The following is a 17,547-nucleotide window of genomic DNA, read 5'->3' on the forward strand; positions in this document are numbered from 1 at the left end:
TGCTAAGATGAACAGTTCTTTTCAAATGTATTTCCAGATTCCTAATCTTTGTTCATATTTCTTTGACGTTGTTCACTATCACTTCTTGTTTCAAAGTGTATCCTTGAGTCTCTTTCCAGATGCATATAATTAGCCTTTTGAAGTTTCTTTAGAGTTTAGGGCCTCCCTCTCCTGTGGATCCCAAATCAGTTTCTGGAAAGGCACTGATGTTCGTAAGTGTGGGTGGGGTGGGGTGGGAATCCTGGGTTGTACTCATGTGTAAAAGAGAATGCGTCAAATTGATGTGCTAAGAATTGAAGTGCGATAGTATCAATTTCTGGCCGGTGTTTACTTCATTTCTCCCTATAAGCAGCCTTGAGAAGATCATCAGTGTTTCCGATTCCATAACCTTTTCCTCTACAGCAGCAGAGAAGGTGACATTTAGGCAAATATCTGAGACTTTCCTAGCAAGAAGAGACATGGGATGGTAGTAGAGGGATATTCCGGGGCCTGGAAACAGGATGTGGGTCTGGGAGGGAGGGAGGGATGGGCCTGACTTGGGCTCTAGCTGAGAATGTGGAGCATCTAGTTTCCAACAGGGACCCAGTCAGTTGCCTCTAGGTCCTGGCAGACATTCGGAGTGTTAAAAGGGTGGCCCAGGAAGCTCTGTAAACGTCAGCTGGATTTCCCTCAGAGCAGGAACCAGTAAGGCTCAGACCTGGAAGAGCCACTGAGGTCATGAGTCTTAACTCTGCCTTTTGTGTGGAGGACTGGATCGCGTGTTGGAGAGAGTTGCGGGGTGGGGGGGGGGGGGGGTCTGGAACACACTTCCTGTTGGGACACGTAGAAAAGATAATCACCTGTGTGTGACATGGGTGGGTAGACTCGGCGTGCCAAGTAGAGGGTAGAGGGACCACGCTGTGTACCCTCTGCTAGGCTGACATCACAGTCACTGCTCCTTGACAGAGTGGAATCGCAGAAACAAGAGATGCAGTAGGCAAGGAAGGGTCCCCGAAATCTCTAAATATTAGTGACCACAGGTGGCGTCAATGTGAAGATGAAAGATGCCAAAAGCGACATGGTATTTTCTTGGATAGAATAGCTGGAAAGTAGGACTTGTTTGTACATAGGGAAGAATTTCATAAGTTATCTTCAGAAGTGGTGAACTCCCCATCCCTGGCACTATTGAACCTGGGACCAGCGGAGCTGACTCCCACAAAAAAGTTGTGGAGGGGACGTGAGGTGAGTGAGGCCCTGTCCAGGCCTAGGTGCTGTGTACTTGAGGCAGCACGAACTCCCAATGAAGAGCATGGTTACAAGGTACAGTATTCATCTTTATTAAGACAAATCACATAATAGAAAATTAAGGTCATTTAAAAATATCTGCAGGCAGTTTGCTGTATTAAGAAATTTCTGATGGGGCGCCTGGGTGACTTAGTTAATTAAGCATCCGACTTCAGCTCAGGTCATGATCTCATGGTCTGTGAGTTCGAGCCTCGTGTCGGGCTCCGTGCTGACAGCTCAGAGCCTGGAGCCTGCTTCGGATTCTGTGTCTCGTTCTCTCTCTGCCCCTCCCCTGCTCACGCCTCTGTCTCTTCTCTTTCTCAAAAGTAAAAACATTAAAAAAAAATTTTTTTAATTTCTGCAAGTTCATATCTGAGAGAGATTTAGGTAAGTGACTTTATAGTCATAGACCCCAAGGAAGCTTTAGTCCTGTATGAGGAATAGTCAGGGAGGTTCCCGCTACTGCCGGATGGCTGCTGGGAGCTTCTGTTGCCCCCACACTATGCCAGGCACGACAGGAATTCCACTGGGGATGCTAATGGGTCCTGACATGGTCCAGTGCTGTATGGTTTTTAAAGCAAGTTCAAAACCGTTGGCTCTTTTGAGCCTCCCAGCACTAGGCAGGGTCATTACTCCCATTTTACAAATGATCCTCTGAGAGGTAAAACGACTAGCCTAAGGTCACTAGATTGTGTACCGAAACTGCAGTTTTCTGGCTAGTGCAAGTCTTGATACAGAGTAGGCGTTTGAGAAGAGCCAGTTTTTGTCCTTTATAATCCAGCTCTGTCTCTGATACATGAATTCCAAACTCTCAAGTTCCTCTCTGGGTGCAGGACCTCATCTCAGCCCAAGGAAAATAATCCAAAGCTAGGCCCACGTCCCACAGAGTAACTAGGCCAAAGCCAAGTATCACAGGCAAAACAGGCGGGAGCGAGCAGGCATTGGCCAGAGACTAGCTGTGTTCACCCAGAGAGTATGGCCTGATGGACCTGAGCATAGACCCCAACTCCACCACTGGCTGTGTGACCTTGGGCAAGTTACTCACTCTGTATCTCAATTTTGCCATGTGTAGAATTGGGGTAACTTTCCACCTCCTAGGGATGATGTAAGGATCAAATGAGTTAATAGTCGTAAAGCATCAGAACCGTGCCTGACAAAATAGCAGGTGCTGTTAGTGCTTGGCCCTGGCCGCCATGGGTCTGGGAATGTCTTTGCAGGGAGAGACACAGTATATCCATCTCCTTCTGTCAGGAATGCCCTGTCAGAATTCAGATCTGGCTCATCCCCAGTAGAATTCTTTTTTCAGGATTCCTGGAGCAATGTGCTTAGACATTCTGCTGTTTATCCAGCTAGTGTCTTAAGTGATTTAGTTAGAACTGAAGGCACTCTTAAGGTTCCTTCTGCCTTGTATCCTACTTATATTTCATTGCCCTATATGAAAGTGGCATTTTTAGGTCAGAAACTGTTAGAAATTGTCAGTTTTATGTGGTTCAAGCTAATTAATACCCTGAAACCGTAAGTAGGTTTCACCTTTGCATTTTCTTCACTCTGCCACTGCCCTCTTGCCAAGCACCTAAGAAGACACTTTAACACAGGATGGTTTCAAAACCATCTAGGGAATTGGACAAATAATGATGCTAAGTCTTCAGAGCTGAGGCACAGACCCAAGAAAGATGCTTTTCCCTTCCTGTTAGAGAAGCTGGCCTGCGAGGTCCTGCTGGTTTGGCCTTCTCTATTTCTGTCACTTCTCTTTTGGAAAGTGGTTCTCTGGGTTCTCTGGGTTTCCGTGGCAACACCTGGAACTGAGGGGCCTGAGGAGCATGGGGATGTCTGGACTGTCCAAACCTTACTTTCAGCTCCTCTTCTTTTGGTTCCAAGACAGTTGGGAAAACTGCCTATGGTTGCTAAGCAGCAGTCACCTGCTGGTTTTCTTCCCAACATCCCCTGAGGAATGAATAAGCAGTAAAAGCTCTCAGATCAAGAGCTGGGACAGGGACCAAGTAAGACACTTGCCTGGGGGCTGGAGCGGGGCATGGCCCAGCCCTTAATCACCGAGGGGGACTTTAAGCAACGTTCTTTCAGGACCTTGGTCTCCCCACATGTACAGTGAGGTCAGGCTGGGTGGTTCATGTGGACTTCTCAGCTCAACTGCTGAGTCAATGATAGCTGGCTGCTGGTCATTGCCTGCCTGGGAGGAACGGAACATTCTGAACTTTTCAGGGTGGGGAGAGTGTAGGACACAGCTGCCCTTGGGAAACTTCCAATCTAGTTGGAAAGCAAGGTCCCAGACTTGTGGTTCTAATAGTAAGAGAGATTCCTGTGGCTTGGGGAGAGACTTCCTGGGGCAGTTAAGCCAGGGGAAGCCTCAAACAGGCAAAGGAAGATGAAAGGGCTTTTCTGCATAAATGAGTGTATGGGGCCAGTAGCAGAGGGCAAAGGTGTAGACAGCTCTAATTGGAGGGTCTCTGAAAAGAGCCGTAGAAGCCAGATGAGGCATAAAAGTTCTGGGCATACTAGAAAGGCCTTGAATGCTAAGGGAAAGTGCCTGCTTTTCTCCCTGTAGTCCTTAGGAACCCATGGTAGTTCTAAGGTTAAGCGAAGTTTTAGGCACATGCCTCTGGCCTTACAGTGGAGGATGAGGACGGGAGAGGGTTCAGGCCATGAGGTGTTAAGATGCTCCTGCAGCTGCTCTGAAGGTAAGTGACATGGATAAGCTGAAGCAGAGCGGAGAGGAGGAGGCAGATCAAAGGGACATTAAGGGAGAAAGAGCTGGATGACTCTCACATATTTATTGTGCGCCTACTAAGTGCCAGGTATTGCTGACTGCTGAATGAGGGAGAGGTCCGAGGCCGAAGATAATGTATTCTGACACGGTCAGGATGCTTAGGGCTCACGTGTGGGTGGCACCCGGACTAAAAGCAGTGTAGTGTAAGTGCCCTGGTGGTGGGAAGGTCCGAGGAGACAGTCCCGGCAGAGGATCTGTGTGTGGGGCATGTTTGAAACCAACCTAGGAGAGGAGACCTTCAAAGCACCTGTGCATGACTGGCGGGGGAGATGATAGGCGTGCTTAGGGAGCAGGCAGACCAGCCGCATCGAGGTCGGGTGACACCACAGCGGCCGAAGGCCTAGGGCAGCCACTCCAGTCTCAGCCCCTAGGGCAGCCTGGAGATGCTGATGGCCCCTTCCCAGAGCCGCAGGGCCGGGTAGAGCGGCTCCTGGAAAGTGGCGCGGAAGGTGTGCAGGTGGCTCATGCCGCCAGACACGTCGTAGAAGGCGAGGACGCCGGCCTCGTAATCCAGGAAGACACCGAGACGGTCGGGGTCGTCGCGGGGCCGCAGTCGGCTGCGCTGGCCGTCGTGGAAGGCCCAGTACTCGAGGTCGTAGCGCTTGAGACACCAGGACTGGCGATTGCAGCCGAGGCGGGCGGCGGCCGAGGACCCGCAGCGCCGCAGGGAGGCGTAGGCCGCGCCCACCCACCAGCCGACGCCCGCCTCCTGCACGTCCACTTCCCAGTAGTGGCGTCCGGCGGCGAAGCAGTCGCGACCCAGCACCTGCCACAGCTTGTCAAAGCGCAGCTCGGGCGTGGGTCCCAGGCGGCCCAGCAGTCCACAGCGCACCGTCAGGCGGTCGGCGGACAGGCGCAGGCGTGCGTGCATGGTGTCCGGCTCCAGAGTGGGCGTGCGCGCGTCTGCAGGGGGCGGGGACACCGGGGCGACACGTAGTGGGAGGGGCAGCGCGGTGCCCCGACCCGGCAACCGACCAGGCTCGCACCCGCAGCCCAGATTGGGAATCACCAAAAGATAAATGAAAAACCACCCTTGTAACCCTGCCTGCCTCTGGGGAGGTGGCTGGGCCACAAGTGAAGGAGTGAAAATGTCACTGAATTTTGTATCCATGGAATTTGTTGCTGATGTCTAAAAATTTTAAAATCCTATCCCTTGTAACACGGGTGTATATCCTTCCAGTTTTTATCTTGCCATTTTATAGTTTTTCTTAACATTATCATGCCATACATGCTCTTGGGTAATCTTTTTATAATTTATTGACATACTTAAGGACATTTTACCCTGTCAAATAATATTCTTTCATCAGAACACTTTAATGGCAACCCTAAGATTTTGATGTATTGGATGTATTATAATTTAACCTATCCCTCCCCCTTTCCCATATTTAGGCTTTAAAAAAAGCTTCTGAAAATATTAATTACATCTTTATGTATCTGATTATTTCTTTAGGCTACATTCCTAAAAGAGGAATTGCTGGGTCAACATGGATAATTTTGCTTTTAAGGACTTTGGTAAATACTGCCAAATTGTGTTCCAGAAATGTGGTGCTAACTTAAATCCCCAATAATCGTTCTCAGTGCATTATACCACATATGCAGACATGAAGTGAAAAAAACAAAGTCTACGTGGTAGGATACATAGATGTTCCAGCTTTACTAGATACTGCCAAATTGTTTTCTTAGTAAAGTTCTGAAGTTTCCTGTAGTGAGGTTTTTGCAAGTCTTTTGTTAGATTTATTCCTGGTTTTTAAAAAGTGTTACTGAAAATAATATTTTTAAAAATTCAGTTTCTAGGGGCGCCTGGGTGGCTCAGTCAGTTAAGCGTCCAACTTCAGCTCAGGTCATGATCTCACAGTCCGAGTTGGAGCCTTGCGTCGGGCTCTGTGCTGACAGCTCAGAGCCTGGAGCCTGCTTCAGATTCTGTGTCTCGCTCTCTCTCTGCCCCTCCCCTGCTCATGCTCTGTCTCTGTCTCAAAAATAAATAAAAACATTAAAAAAATTTTAATTCAGTTTCTAGGGGCGCCTGGGTGGCTCAGTCAGTTAAGCATCTGATGGCTCAGGTTCATGAGATCGAGCCAACACTGCTTGGGATTCTCTCTCTCCCTCCTTCTCTGACCCTCCCCTGTTCATGCTCTCTACTCTCTCTGTCTCTCAAAATAAATAAATAACCTTAAAAAAAAGAAAAACATTCATTTTCTAATTGTTTACTGCCAATATATAGATATATGATTTTTGTATAATGATATTACATCCAACAGTTATTCTAAATACACTTAGTAGTAATTGTAATTTACCTTTTGATTATTTTAGATTTTCTGTAATCATGTCATCTGTGAATAATGATCTTTTTTCCTTCCTTTTCCAATCCTTATAGCTTTCGTTTCTTTTTCTTACCTCAAGGCACTGTCTAGGACATCTAGAATAATGTTGCATAGAAGTGGTTATAGTAGGCATCCTTTTCTCCCCCTCCTGGGTAAATACCCAACAGAAATGCATACATAACGTGCATCAAAAGACATGCACGGGAATGTTCATAGCAACATCATTCACTACAGGCTAAACCGGAAATAATCCAAAATGTCCTTCAACAGTGCTATATTCATACAATGGAATACTAAATACAGTAGTGAAAATGAACAAACTACTACTCTGCACAATAATATGGATAAATCTCCCAAATGTTATGTTGAGTGACAGAAGACACAAAAAAGTACAGTTTGAATGATCTAGTTATATCAAGGTCAAAGACAGGCAAAACTAACCTACAGTGTCAGAAATCAGGAGAGTAGTTAACCCTTCGGGAGTAGTGAATAGAAGGCCACAAAAAGGGTGCCTGGGTGGCTCAGTCAGTAAGTGTCAGTTTGGTTCAGGTCATGGTCTCTCGGTTAGGTTCTTGAGATTGAGTCCCCCCCCCCCCCCCCCCCCGTCAGTCTGTGCACTGACAGCGGGGAGCCAGAGTCTTGGAAGAGCCTGCTTGGGATTCTCTCTGCCTCTCTCTCTGCCCCTCCCCCACTCTTGCACACAGGTGTGTGAGCTCACATGCTCTCTTTCTCTCTCTCAAAATAAACTTAAAAAAAAAAAAGGCCACATGAGGAAGGCTTCTGGGGAGCTGGAAATTTCCATTTCTTGGTCCGAAGGAGGTTATAGAGTGTTTACTTTTTAAAAATAATTGAGCGGCACCCCTTTGACTTTTGTGCTTTTCTTTATGTATATTTCAAAGTTTACTTTAAAAAGTACATGCCCAGTAATTCCCCTTTTGAGAAATTTACTCCTATAGAATAATCCAAAAATGAGCTAAGGTGTATCCATTCAATTATTCATTAATGCAGCTAACATGTATAAGAGTGTTTATTATAGCATTGTTCATAGAAATGAAAATATAAAGCAGCCTAAATGCACAGCATTATGAATTGGTTAAATATAGCATATTCATTCAATGGAATACTATGCATCCTTTAAAAATAAAGATGATATTTAAATCTATTGAAACAAAACTGTTCAAGCTACACTGTTAAATAAAAAATTTACAAAAGAGTATCATATGATCCCAGTTAAAAAAAATCTGTACACGTGTGCTTTTAAAATGTCTGAAAAAATGTATGCCAAAATATTAATAGCATTTATCTTTGGGGAAGCAACGGTTTTCTTTTTGTGTAACTGTAATTTCTAATTTTCTGTAAGAAGCATGCATTACCTGTATAATTTTTTTAAGGGAACAGAGATTTTCACAACATATCCATAAATGAAAACAGGTTACAAAACAGTAGGTATAGGTGATACCATGTTTGTAAAAAACAATATATTAAATATATCCTTGTATGTATATATAAATAAACCAAAAAAAGCTAACAGGGCAAATAATACTAGTAGTTATCTATGAGAAAGTGATGGTCTTTAAAAAATTGTTTTTGTTTTCTAATTTTTCTACAATGAGTATGTATTATTTCTGTATTTAAAAACTAATAATAAAGGTTAAAAAACCCCAAGTTGGGTCTGTTAGGAAAAAAGGGGGGCCTCTATTTCTATGACCCTCTGTCTCCACTCCCACGCACCCAGCCCTCTCCACCCTCTCTTCGCTCCCACTCCTGGGGCTTACATTTTAGGAAGAGTGATCGCTCTGGTGAGGGGCTTGTTTTCAACAAGGAAACTAGCTTGGTGCTGGAGGAGCCTGAGAGCTGGCAGTTCAGGTCTGTAACAGATTGTGAGAAATGAGTGCCTGGTGCTCATCTAAGCAAGAGCAAACTACAAAACATACTAAAAATATTACAAAACTGGAGAGTCGCATAATCTCTCCCAAGAACCACATACAAATGTAAGCAGTTAATGCAAATTCAGGAATTTGCAACAGGAATACTCTAGGATAATACTTGGATCTAAGGAGAAGTGTACTTCTGAGGGTGGGAAGTGAATTCGGGCCAGGGTGAATGAGCCCTGAACCTGGGGAAGAGACCACAGGATCAAGGATGATCACGAGAATCAACTATGTGTTCAAATAGTTGAGAATGGGGCGACCACATGGCGGAAATGCAAATTCCAGGATAAGATGGAAAACAAGAAATGAAGTCATCAGAAAGGTCATGTTGGTGTCTCATTTGAGTGGGAGGGGGTTCAGGGGGAAACCCAAGCCATGGTCCCTGTCTTCAACAGTTCTGTCAGGTAAATGAGGTGCGCTCACTTGAGCTACCAGCCAAGGCACAGAGGGAAGAGAGGTGAATCAAGGGAGACATCATGGAGGAGGAAGCACCTTAGCTGGCCCTTAAAGGATCGGGAAGATTTGGACATCCAGAAAAAAGGATAGGAGGCTTTCCCAACAAGAGGGTACAGCAGGAGCACAGACATTAATTAAAGGCAGGTGCTAGGAGTGGCATGTAAACAGCAGGGAGCCACGGAAGGCATCTATGGGTAGACAGACGCAGAATTTCCAGAGATCTCTCTGGTGGGGGATAGATGGGGCAGGGTGAGCATGGAGGCAGCGGCCCTGCTAGGAGGCTTGGGCCTGAAGTGGGGCAATAGGGATGGAAGAGGGGGCTGGGTTAAGGAAATCTGCAATGGCAGAAGTGCCAGGCTTAACTGTTTACTGGGAGTAGACTGGAGTCAAGCAGCAGCAGACTGGGGGGAAGATGCTGGGTTCTTTTTTTTTTTTTTTTTTTTTAAAGTAGACTTCATGCCCAGTGCAGAGCCCAACATGGGGCTTGGACTCACGACTCTAAGATCAAGACCTGAGCTGAGACTAAGAGGCGCACACTTAACCGACTGAGCCACCCAGGTGCCCCAAGATGCTGGATTCTGTTCGGCCCTGTGAAGCCTACAGTGTCTGTGGAAAATACAGGGGGGGGGGGGGGTGGGGCACCGGAAGGGCAGTGGTGCTGCAAGACCCCTGTCTCCTTGTGTCCTTCCTGGGAGAGCACCTCTCAGTATTACTTGTGATCATGAGAGTGATGATCTCATTTGGAGGTCGGTGAGGGGTGATGGCCTGGAGGAAGCAAGGTAGGGGGCAGGAATCAGAACACAGACCCTGGGGTCAGAGTCTGTTTGAATTCTGCCTCTACCGCCTACCAGCTATGCAAGGTAAGGCTAATCAGTTAACCTCTCTGAGCCTCAGCTCCCTCATCTGTAAAATGGAAATAATAAAGGCATCCCCCACTCCCCCTCCCTGCCCCGACCCTGACACGATAGTGGTGAGGAGTTGCTGGATTTATCTGTAAAATGCTCAGAACAATGCCTGGCACGGAGCAAGCGTTATCATGGACTCAGCAGGCACCACTGGTTCTTTGGGAATGGGCCACTGAGAATGTAAATGTGAACTGCATTTGGGGTCCATCTGAGTAACATCTTGTGGTGGTTGGGGACATACCAGTGCCCACTTGCTGAAAACTGACAAGCCCAAAGATTCCTAAAACTGACTGCTAAGATTCTTTTTTTTCCTTTTTTTCATATTTGGCTATTTATTATTCTTTTTAAACATTTAGATATATTGACTGCTACGATTCTGACATGTGGTTTTATTTTTAATTGATTTCATCTTAAAATGTTTTCAAAATTCCAGTGGAAGTTATGAGCAAAGAGAACATCATCTATAGATTTAAAATCTGCTTTAACAAACCAGCTTGGAAAATCAAACAACAAAAGACTACCGCTCAGCCTTGCTACACACTTCACAGTGTCCCAAACAGGCTGCAGCCTTCTCTTGACTCAGTTTGAAATGCCTTTCCCTGTTTTCTCCCACTCTGGAAGCCTTAGTGGTTCATCAAGGCCCAGCTGATGTGCCACCTCCTTCAAGAGGGCTTCCTGGTTTTCCACCAGAATCACTCTCTCCTTCCTCTGGGTGCTGCTACCTCCTGTGTCTCTGTTACTCACCCATGAGGTTGGCTGGCACTGTAGCCAGGGCTTGGCCTCCCCTCTGTCCGTTTCCCGGAGGGGGCTGAATGGGTGCCTGTAGCACTTCCTCTCGCCCTTTCCTCTCCTAATCTCCTGCCACTGCCCTGCCAGGCCCCATTTGACCAGGTGGCATCCGACTTCCTCCACTTCATCACGCAGTTTCTGCCCTGAATGTCCTCAGTAGTTGGCCTCAATTTTCTAAATTTAATTTCATCATTCTGCAACAAAGCTCAATTCAAACATGCAACCCGTGAGGCCACCAGATGCGATTTTGGTTCCTTGAGTTCTCGTGACCTGCGTTTTGCCACTATTTCTTACACTGAACATAGCTGGTGCTTTCACATCACACCGATCATCCTGAGAAAATGCATCAACCACTTTCTTCTTGGCTCCCCTTCTGTCATCCTACATCAGGTGTTTGTTCTTGCAAACTACCATGGTGTTGCTCAGAGAACCAAAAGGGCCATTGCCTGCAATTCTAAATGCTCCTCCTTCCCATCTCAGAAAAGGGCAACTTTCTTCTCCCAATTGCTCAGACCAAAGTCCTTGGAGTCTCCTTGGTTTCTCTCTCTCTGTCTCTCTCTCTCTTCTTCCCTCCTCGCACCCACATTCACTCCTGTTGACCCCTTTGCTGTTCCTTCAACATGCCAAACTACTCTTTATTGTGCCTCAGGACACTTGCACTTGTGTCTCCCTCTGCCCCAAAAGAACTTTCCCTCAGATGGACCGACTACAGCAACAATAATAGCTAATGCTTACATACTGCTTATTATGCCTGAACACGGTTCTAAGCAGCTTATGTATGAGATGTTAATTCTTACACAACCCTATGAGAGGGGACTTTATTATTCTCTCCGTTGATGTGGAAACAGAGGCACAGAAAACTTAGGTGCCTTGCCTAAGAAAGGAGGCTTAGGAAGTGGTGGACCTGGGATAGGTACCCAGGCAGCCTGGCTCCAGAGTCCACGCATGTAACCACTACACTGAACTTCAGCCCTTCAGACCTGCAGAGCTTGCTGGGGACTTCCTTCGGCCATCTTGCATATCCCCTTCCCAGAGATGCCTTCTCCACTTCGCCATAAGAAATAGCTCCTCCTCCTAGTCACCCAGTGTTCTCCTCGCCCTGCTGTATTTTTCTTCAGAGCACTTACCGCTGACATACTGTTCTACGTGACTTTCTCCCAGAACAATGAACACCATAAAGGTAAGACCTTTGTTTTGTACCCTGCCATTGCTAACAGAGAAAAGGGGCTCAGTAAATGTTGAGTGAATCATAAGAACAGAGGTAAATGAATGGAAAAAAGGTATTTCTGAGCATCTGCTTTATACCAGGCCCTTCAGGGACCTCAGAGCAGGACTCGTAGTGGTTCTTGCCTTTGCGGCATTTATGAGGGGCAGGGAGAGGTTCATGGATCCAGCTCACGCACAGCCCCAGGCAGGAGATCGGCCAGGGTCTGGAGGGGGGAAAGGCAGAGGGGGAGATGGCCAGCAGAGCCAGCCCAGGCTGGTGTGGAAAGGACTCCCAGGTAAGGGCCCTGGGCTCACTGCAGGGATGGTGGGACTTGGCTAGACAGAGCAAGGGGAGGAGGGAGAGCTGGCTACTCCAGCAGGGAGCCCAAAGCAGGCAAATATAAAGTGTGACAGAATCCCGGGAGTGACTCAGGGGCAGAAGCACAGTGGTATACTTGTGAGAGGCAGGACAGGGTCTCAGAAAGGGAAGGAGGTGAAATCTGAAGGGTGGGTGGGGCCTAGGCCCAGGAGTCCTTGACTGCCCAGCCAAGGGCCTCTGTGTGGAAAAGGTATGACTGAGATCACCATTTGGGTCTTTGCCGTTGTCTCTGGGTGAAAGGGCACTAGGGGAGTTAAGGACACAAGGCTGGCCACGCAGCGACTTACTTTCCTTGAGGCGAACGTCCAGTGGTGTCTGTAACATGCTCTGCATGGCCTCCACGAGGCCCTTGAAGAAGCTCTTGGCGGGCTCGAAGGACAGGGGCACGGGGTAGCACAGCTCTCCCAGGCTCATCTGCTGCTGCATCTGCTGCTCAGCGGCCACGTACTCCTGCCAGGATGGGCGGGGGTCAGGGCGGCTCTGGGAACTGTGGGTGCTGTCCCAGCCTCCACCGCTGCACCCCGGAACAAACCCAGGCCAGCAAGTACAGGCCCCACCCTGCCCCAGCAACTGGGACCGGCCCATGCTGGGCCCCCGGGAACAGAGCTCTGAAGAGACCACACAGCCGGCCCCGGGGCGGCAGACACGCAGAGGTCCAGTTTTCGGGCCTACACTGTTGATTTCTTCCTCCCCTCCATGTTCACTGAGCTCTACTCTGTGCTAGGCGTTCGGGGCAGAGGAAGGAGGGAGGCTGGCTGATTGCACCTGCCCTTAACTTGCTCACCGCCTTGCAAGGGACCCTGAAGCTTTACAGACACTGCGACGGGTCTGCTGGAGGTACAAGGGAACAAAAGGGATGAGGGGCCAGTTTTTCTGGGGAAAGAGCCCTTTGGGCATGTCCAAAGGAGGGAGCAAGAAACCATGTTCCAAGAAGGAAGCCAAGGACCCTGAAAGTTCAACCGGAATGCCAGCTGAGGGGGAGGGCCCACCACTGGGGGGACCTGACCTGTTTTCTGCCTGGACTTCACCCTTTAAATAGCCTTCCCATGTTAAGTGTTGCTTTCCTAAGTAGAAGTTAGAAAACTCCCTCTCCCAGCCTTCTTTGCACCTAGGTGCAGGCCTGTGACCGATCTAAGGCCTGGATGTGGAAGTGACCATGAGGCAGTGGCAGCAGCATGTAGCTGTCAGGGACAGCAGGGCTGGAGGCTTCAGGGGCAGTGCCTGGGTCAGTGGCCCAGCAGAGACGCAGCGGGGTCTATGCTGGAGCACCCCCGTGCTGTGGCCTGGACTTTCCTCCTGTCACCTGGTCTTCATCCTAACTTTCAGGCCCTCCTGGAGATCCTGTGACCTGCCAAATACTCGTTCTTTCATAAACTCCTTTCCTGCTTGAAACGGCTACAGTGGACTCTCTTGTTGGCAGGTAGGAGCCCACTTTGCGCTCTTTCAAGGGCTGTCCTGGGCAAGGAGTGCCTTGAGTGAGCAGGCCCTGGTTAGTGGGCGGTGCTGCTCAGGGCAAGATGGGCAGATGGACGCCTCAGGAGGGAGCACGGCCTGGCCCTCTGCCGTTAGGCTAACAGCAAAACCACCAGGCAGGATGGTGGACCTCAGGAGAACCTCAGGTCAGGAGGCTGGTCCTAGGCCCTGTGCAGCCTAGGAGGTGCCAGTCTGGACTCTATCCGCATTTGGTGGGGAAGAAGGTAACTGTGGGGAACCAGGCCTAAGGTCACTCCCAGGAATAGAGCTGGCCAGGGAGTCAGAACACTAACATGGGGGCCAGGGTGCCACTCTGCAACAGGAGGGTGGCTCAGAGGGCAGATGGGTGGAATGGGATGGGGGAGAGAGGGTGAAGGACAAATGCCACCACCTGGTACCTCCAGCTCCAGCATCTAGCACAAGGTGTGACACATAGTAGGTTCTCGGTAAATATTTATGATAGAATAAGGAATGGAATTGAGCACACCTGCTTCTCAGCTTTGCCAACTCAGGCAACAGCTCTCTAGCCACCCATCCATCTTCCTTCCTTCCTTCCTTCCTTCCTTCCTTCCTTCCTTCCTTCCTTCCTCTCCCTTCCTTCTTTCCTCCCTCCCCTCCTTCCCTCCTTCCTTCCTTCCTCCCTTCTTTCCTCCCTCCCTCCCTCCCTCCCTCCCTCCCCTCCTTCCCTCCTTCCCTCCTTCCTTCCTTCCCTCCCTCCCTTCAATATTTTACTTGTTTTTGAGAGAGCACAAGAGTGGGGGGCAGAGAGAGAGAGAGAGGGACAGAGAATCCAAAGCAGTCTCTGCGCTGCCAGCAGCAAGCCTGATGTGGGGCTTGAACTCACGAACCATGAGATCATGACCTGGGGCGAAGTCAGACGCTCAACCAACTGAGCGTCCTATCTTTCGAGCAGAGGCTGGGCATCATCTTGCATCTCCCCCCCTCCCCCACCACTTCCAATCACCAATCCCGTTGCATCTCTCAAACCTGCCTGCCTCTTCCCATCCTGACACCCTTCCACTGGCCCAGGCCACCTCAGTCCATCCTCCACTCTGTCACCAAAGTGACCTTCCAAAAGCATTAAACCAACCAGGTCGTTCCCCAGTTCACAACACTCCTCACGTATCTTTACAGGACAGTCTAAACCGCATGACCCGGCACATATGGCCCTTGGCTAACTAGCCCTGGCTTCCTGGTCCAGCTGCATCTCCCAACACCCCCTCCTCCCTCGTATCCCTGCCCGGCTGAACCCCCGCTGCTGCCCAGCCTGCCAGGCTCTCACATGCACATGATTCCTTCCTGTCTGGGATGTCCTCTCTGCTCTGTCCCTCTGTATATCCCCAGTGGCCTCTCCTCATGCTCCCACACTGAGCTCCACTGTCACCTTCCCTTAGAAGTCTTCCCTGACCCCCATACAGAATTGGACATTTCTCGGACATACTTTTGATAGCTTACTTGGGCTGCATTGTAAATAAATGTTTCTGAGTATGTCTCCTGACCCATGAGCTCTTAATGTCAAGCAGGGGCCTGGTGTGAACAGGTTGCTCAGTATGTATTTGATGAATACGTGAATGAGCAAATAGAAGGGAGGAATGACAAATGACGAATATCAGTAGTTCTGGCACCAGAGAATAAAGAAAGAAGATGGCAAAGCCCTGAAACTGTATCTATGATAAAAGAATGGGGCGCCTGGGTGGCTCAGTCGCTTGGGCATCCGACTTTGGCTCAGGTCATGATCTCACGATCCGTGAGTTCGAGCCCCGCGTCAGGCTCTGTGCTGACAGCTCAGAGCCTGGAGCCTGTTTCCGATTCTGTGTCTCCCTCTCTCTGACCCTCCCCCGTTCATGCTCTGTCTCTCTCTGTCTCAAAAATGAATAAATGTTAAAAAAAAATTTTTTTAAAGAGAAACATTCTTCTCCACAGAAGCATCCTTTTGTGTTAGATATCCCTACAAAGTACCATTATTTAAAAAACAAACAAATGTACCCCACTGTGCATCTAGCCCCTCTTAAGGCATAATATCCACTGTGCCTAGGAAAGCACCTCACCCAGAATTTTTCTTAGATTTAGTTTTTTGCTAGCTAACAATGACACACGGAAGCCAAACTGACCAAGGCCACATAAAGGCACAAGACTAGAAATATTTGACAGGGACTGGCTTAACTGGTTTTGTACTGAATGATTGATTTGTCTGTCTTATTTTCCAGCCACAGTCTAATCTGTGATTACACTCCAGGACACCTTTAGTTATGCCTTGCCTTCTCCCACAAGCCTGTAAAGAATCTCATGAAGGCTATCTAATACTGTAAGATTTTCCTTTATAATCAGGAAAATTAGGTGAAGAGAACGCCAGGATAAGAACATAAGCTGGAAGCCAGAGTGAGACGAGGAACAAGATATATGCCACCAAGTCTTAGCCAAGCTGTTTGAAACATATTTAGCTCTGAGATTCCCAGAAGCCTTGGCAAGGAAGGAAACAGGAAGAGTTCCACGAGGAGGAAAGCAATCCAAGCACACTGGAGGCTGCATGGGAGCACTGGCGCGAGAAGGAAGTTTCTTCCGTGGTTCCTTGAAAACACGAACATCACTCACAACAACATGTGTTCACTAATACAGCAATGAATCACAGGGGCTATTTCTTAGACTCTCCCTCGGTATAAGGGAAGAGTCTCCAACAAAGCCCAGTGGCCAAGGAGTAGGATCCTTCTCTTCCCTTTGAGCAAACTGTGATTCACCTCGTGGAGCCTGCTCAGGAGCTGAAAGGATACCTGCCCTTCCAGGAGGGGGAGGGTCTCTAATAAGACTCTACAGGCAGAGGGCCAGGCAGTGGGGCCTCGTGGCTCTGCAGTCAGGCAGACCTGGGCTCTGATCACAGCTCTGCCACCTACCAGCTGTGTGACCTCAGACAAGTCACTTCACCCTCCCTGAGCCTCAATTTCTCATTCATAAAATGGGGTGAGAATATCCACGTTGCAGACTTCTAGTAAATATTAGAGCTAAGATACACAAAGTGATGGGAACATAGAGCCCCTCCCCTGCCCCCAAATGGTGGCTGTTAATGTTATTTAATTAGTCCAGGATGTATACACTGTTCCTAACAAAGCATATTTTCTTCCCACTGGTGTAGGGGCAAGAAAACTTGCGTGCTGATTCTCTGTGTATTTACTTGGAGTGTAAATACTGTGTTCCAGTGACCAACGTGAAATGCTGGTGGCAGGGATCCACCGTGAGGGCAGAAATTCAGCATTACCTGCAGCAGCTGGACAGGACTGGGCTCCTGGCTGATCCTCCAGACCCTGCCGGAGAGTTTGTTCATGATGTCTATTTGCTCTCCACAAGACTCGATTTGCTCCCTGTACACCTGGAGGGTAAGCTGCATGTTTTTATCAATGAATTTCTTTGCCAGCACTTCCTCTTCATCAAGTAGCAATCTGAGTTCAGTGAATTTTCCCGTCAGCCAGGTTTTACTCGACTCTGCATGAGCCTAAAAAGAAACCAGTTACAGATGACATCATTGCCAACCAGGAAATCCGGAATAGTCAACATGAAAAAAATTGTAACTTCTAAAACGTGAGTTCAGCAAGGTGGCTGGGCAAGTAGAAGATCAGCTTGTTAAAACTCAAGCTTTCCAAAGTGCCAGCTATCACCAATTGGAAAATACATGGGGAAATAAAGATGGTCGGGGAAAAAAAAATAGGACAACACCTAAAAATAAATCTAACAAAAATTGTAATGACTACATAAAGAGAAGAATAAAATTGTATTGGAAGACATTTAAAAAACAAAACAAAACACCAAACCTCTGAATGTGTAGAACAAAAAACCATTATCTGTGGCTAGAGATGCTACTTGTCTCCAAATTGGTCTACAAATTCACTGTAATCCCAAAGTCTTAATTAACAATGCAGATTAAACAAGTATTAAATTATGGTAGGGAAGAATAAGCACAAGAAAAGCCAAAAATTTTTAAAAAGATCAATGAAGGATGAGCTGCCTTATTAAATATGAAAACAAGGGTGCCTGGGTGGCTCAGCAGGTT

General features: G+C 48.1%; 1 protein-coding gene and 1 pseudogene across 2 annotated transcripts in view; both read right to left on the reverse strand.

Moving 5' to 3' along the window:
- Positions 1-1,292: 1,292 nt before the first annotated feature.
- The window catches only part of TRIM14 (tripartite motif containing 14), a 30,060-nt gene continuing 13,805 nt past the window's right edge, over positions 1,293-17,547 (reverse strand). For both annotated transcript variants that reach the window (XM_025912368.2, XM_086683574.1), the window contains exons 3-6: positions 16,759-16,992; positions 12,323-12,485; positions 8,145-8,237; positions 1,293-4,951 (exon numbers count right to left, since the gene is read on the reverse strand). In XM_025912368.2, coding sequence (XP_025768153.1) covers positions 4,416-4,951; positions 8,145-8,237; positions 12,323-12,485; positions 16,759-16,992 — 1,026 coding nt within the window. In that variant the 3' untranslated portion in view covers positions 1,293-4,415. The remainder of the gene's footprint in view (positions 4,952-8,144; positions 8,238-12,322; positions 12,486-16,758; positions 16,993-17,547) is intronic.
- LOC147574927 (small ribosomal subunit protein eS1 pseudogene) lies at positions 9,985-12,313 on the reverse strand (annotated as a pseudogene).

This window comes from Puma concolor, chromosome D4, assembly GCF_028749965.1.
Source record: "Puma concolor isolate L17-30 chromosome D4, mPumCon1.1.hap2, whole genome shotgun sequence".
In the NCBI taxonomy this organism is placed as follows: Eukaryota; Metazoa; Chordata; class Mammalia; order Carnivora; family Felidae; genus Puma; species Puma concolor.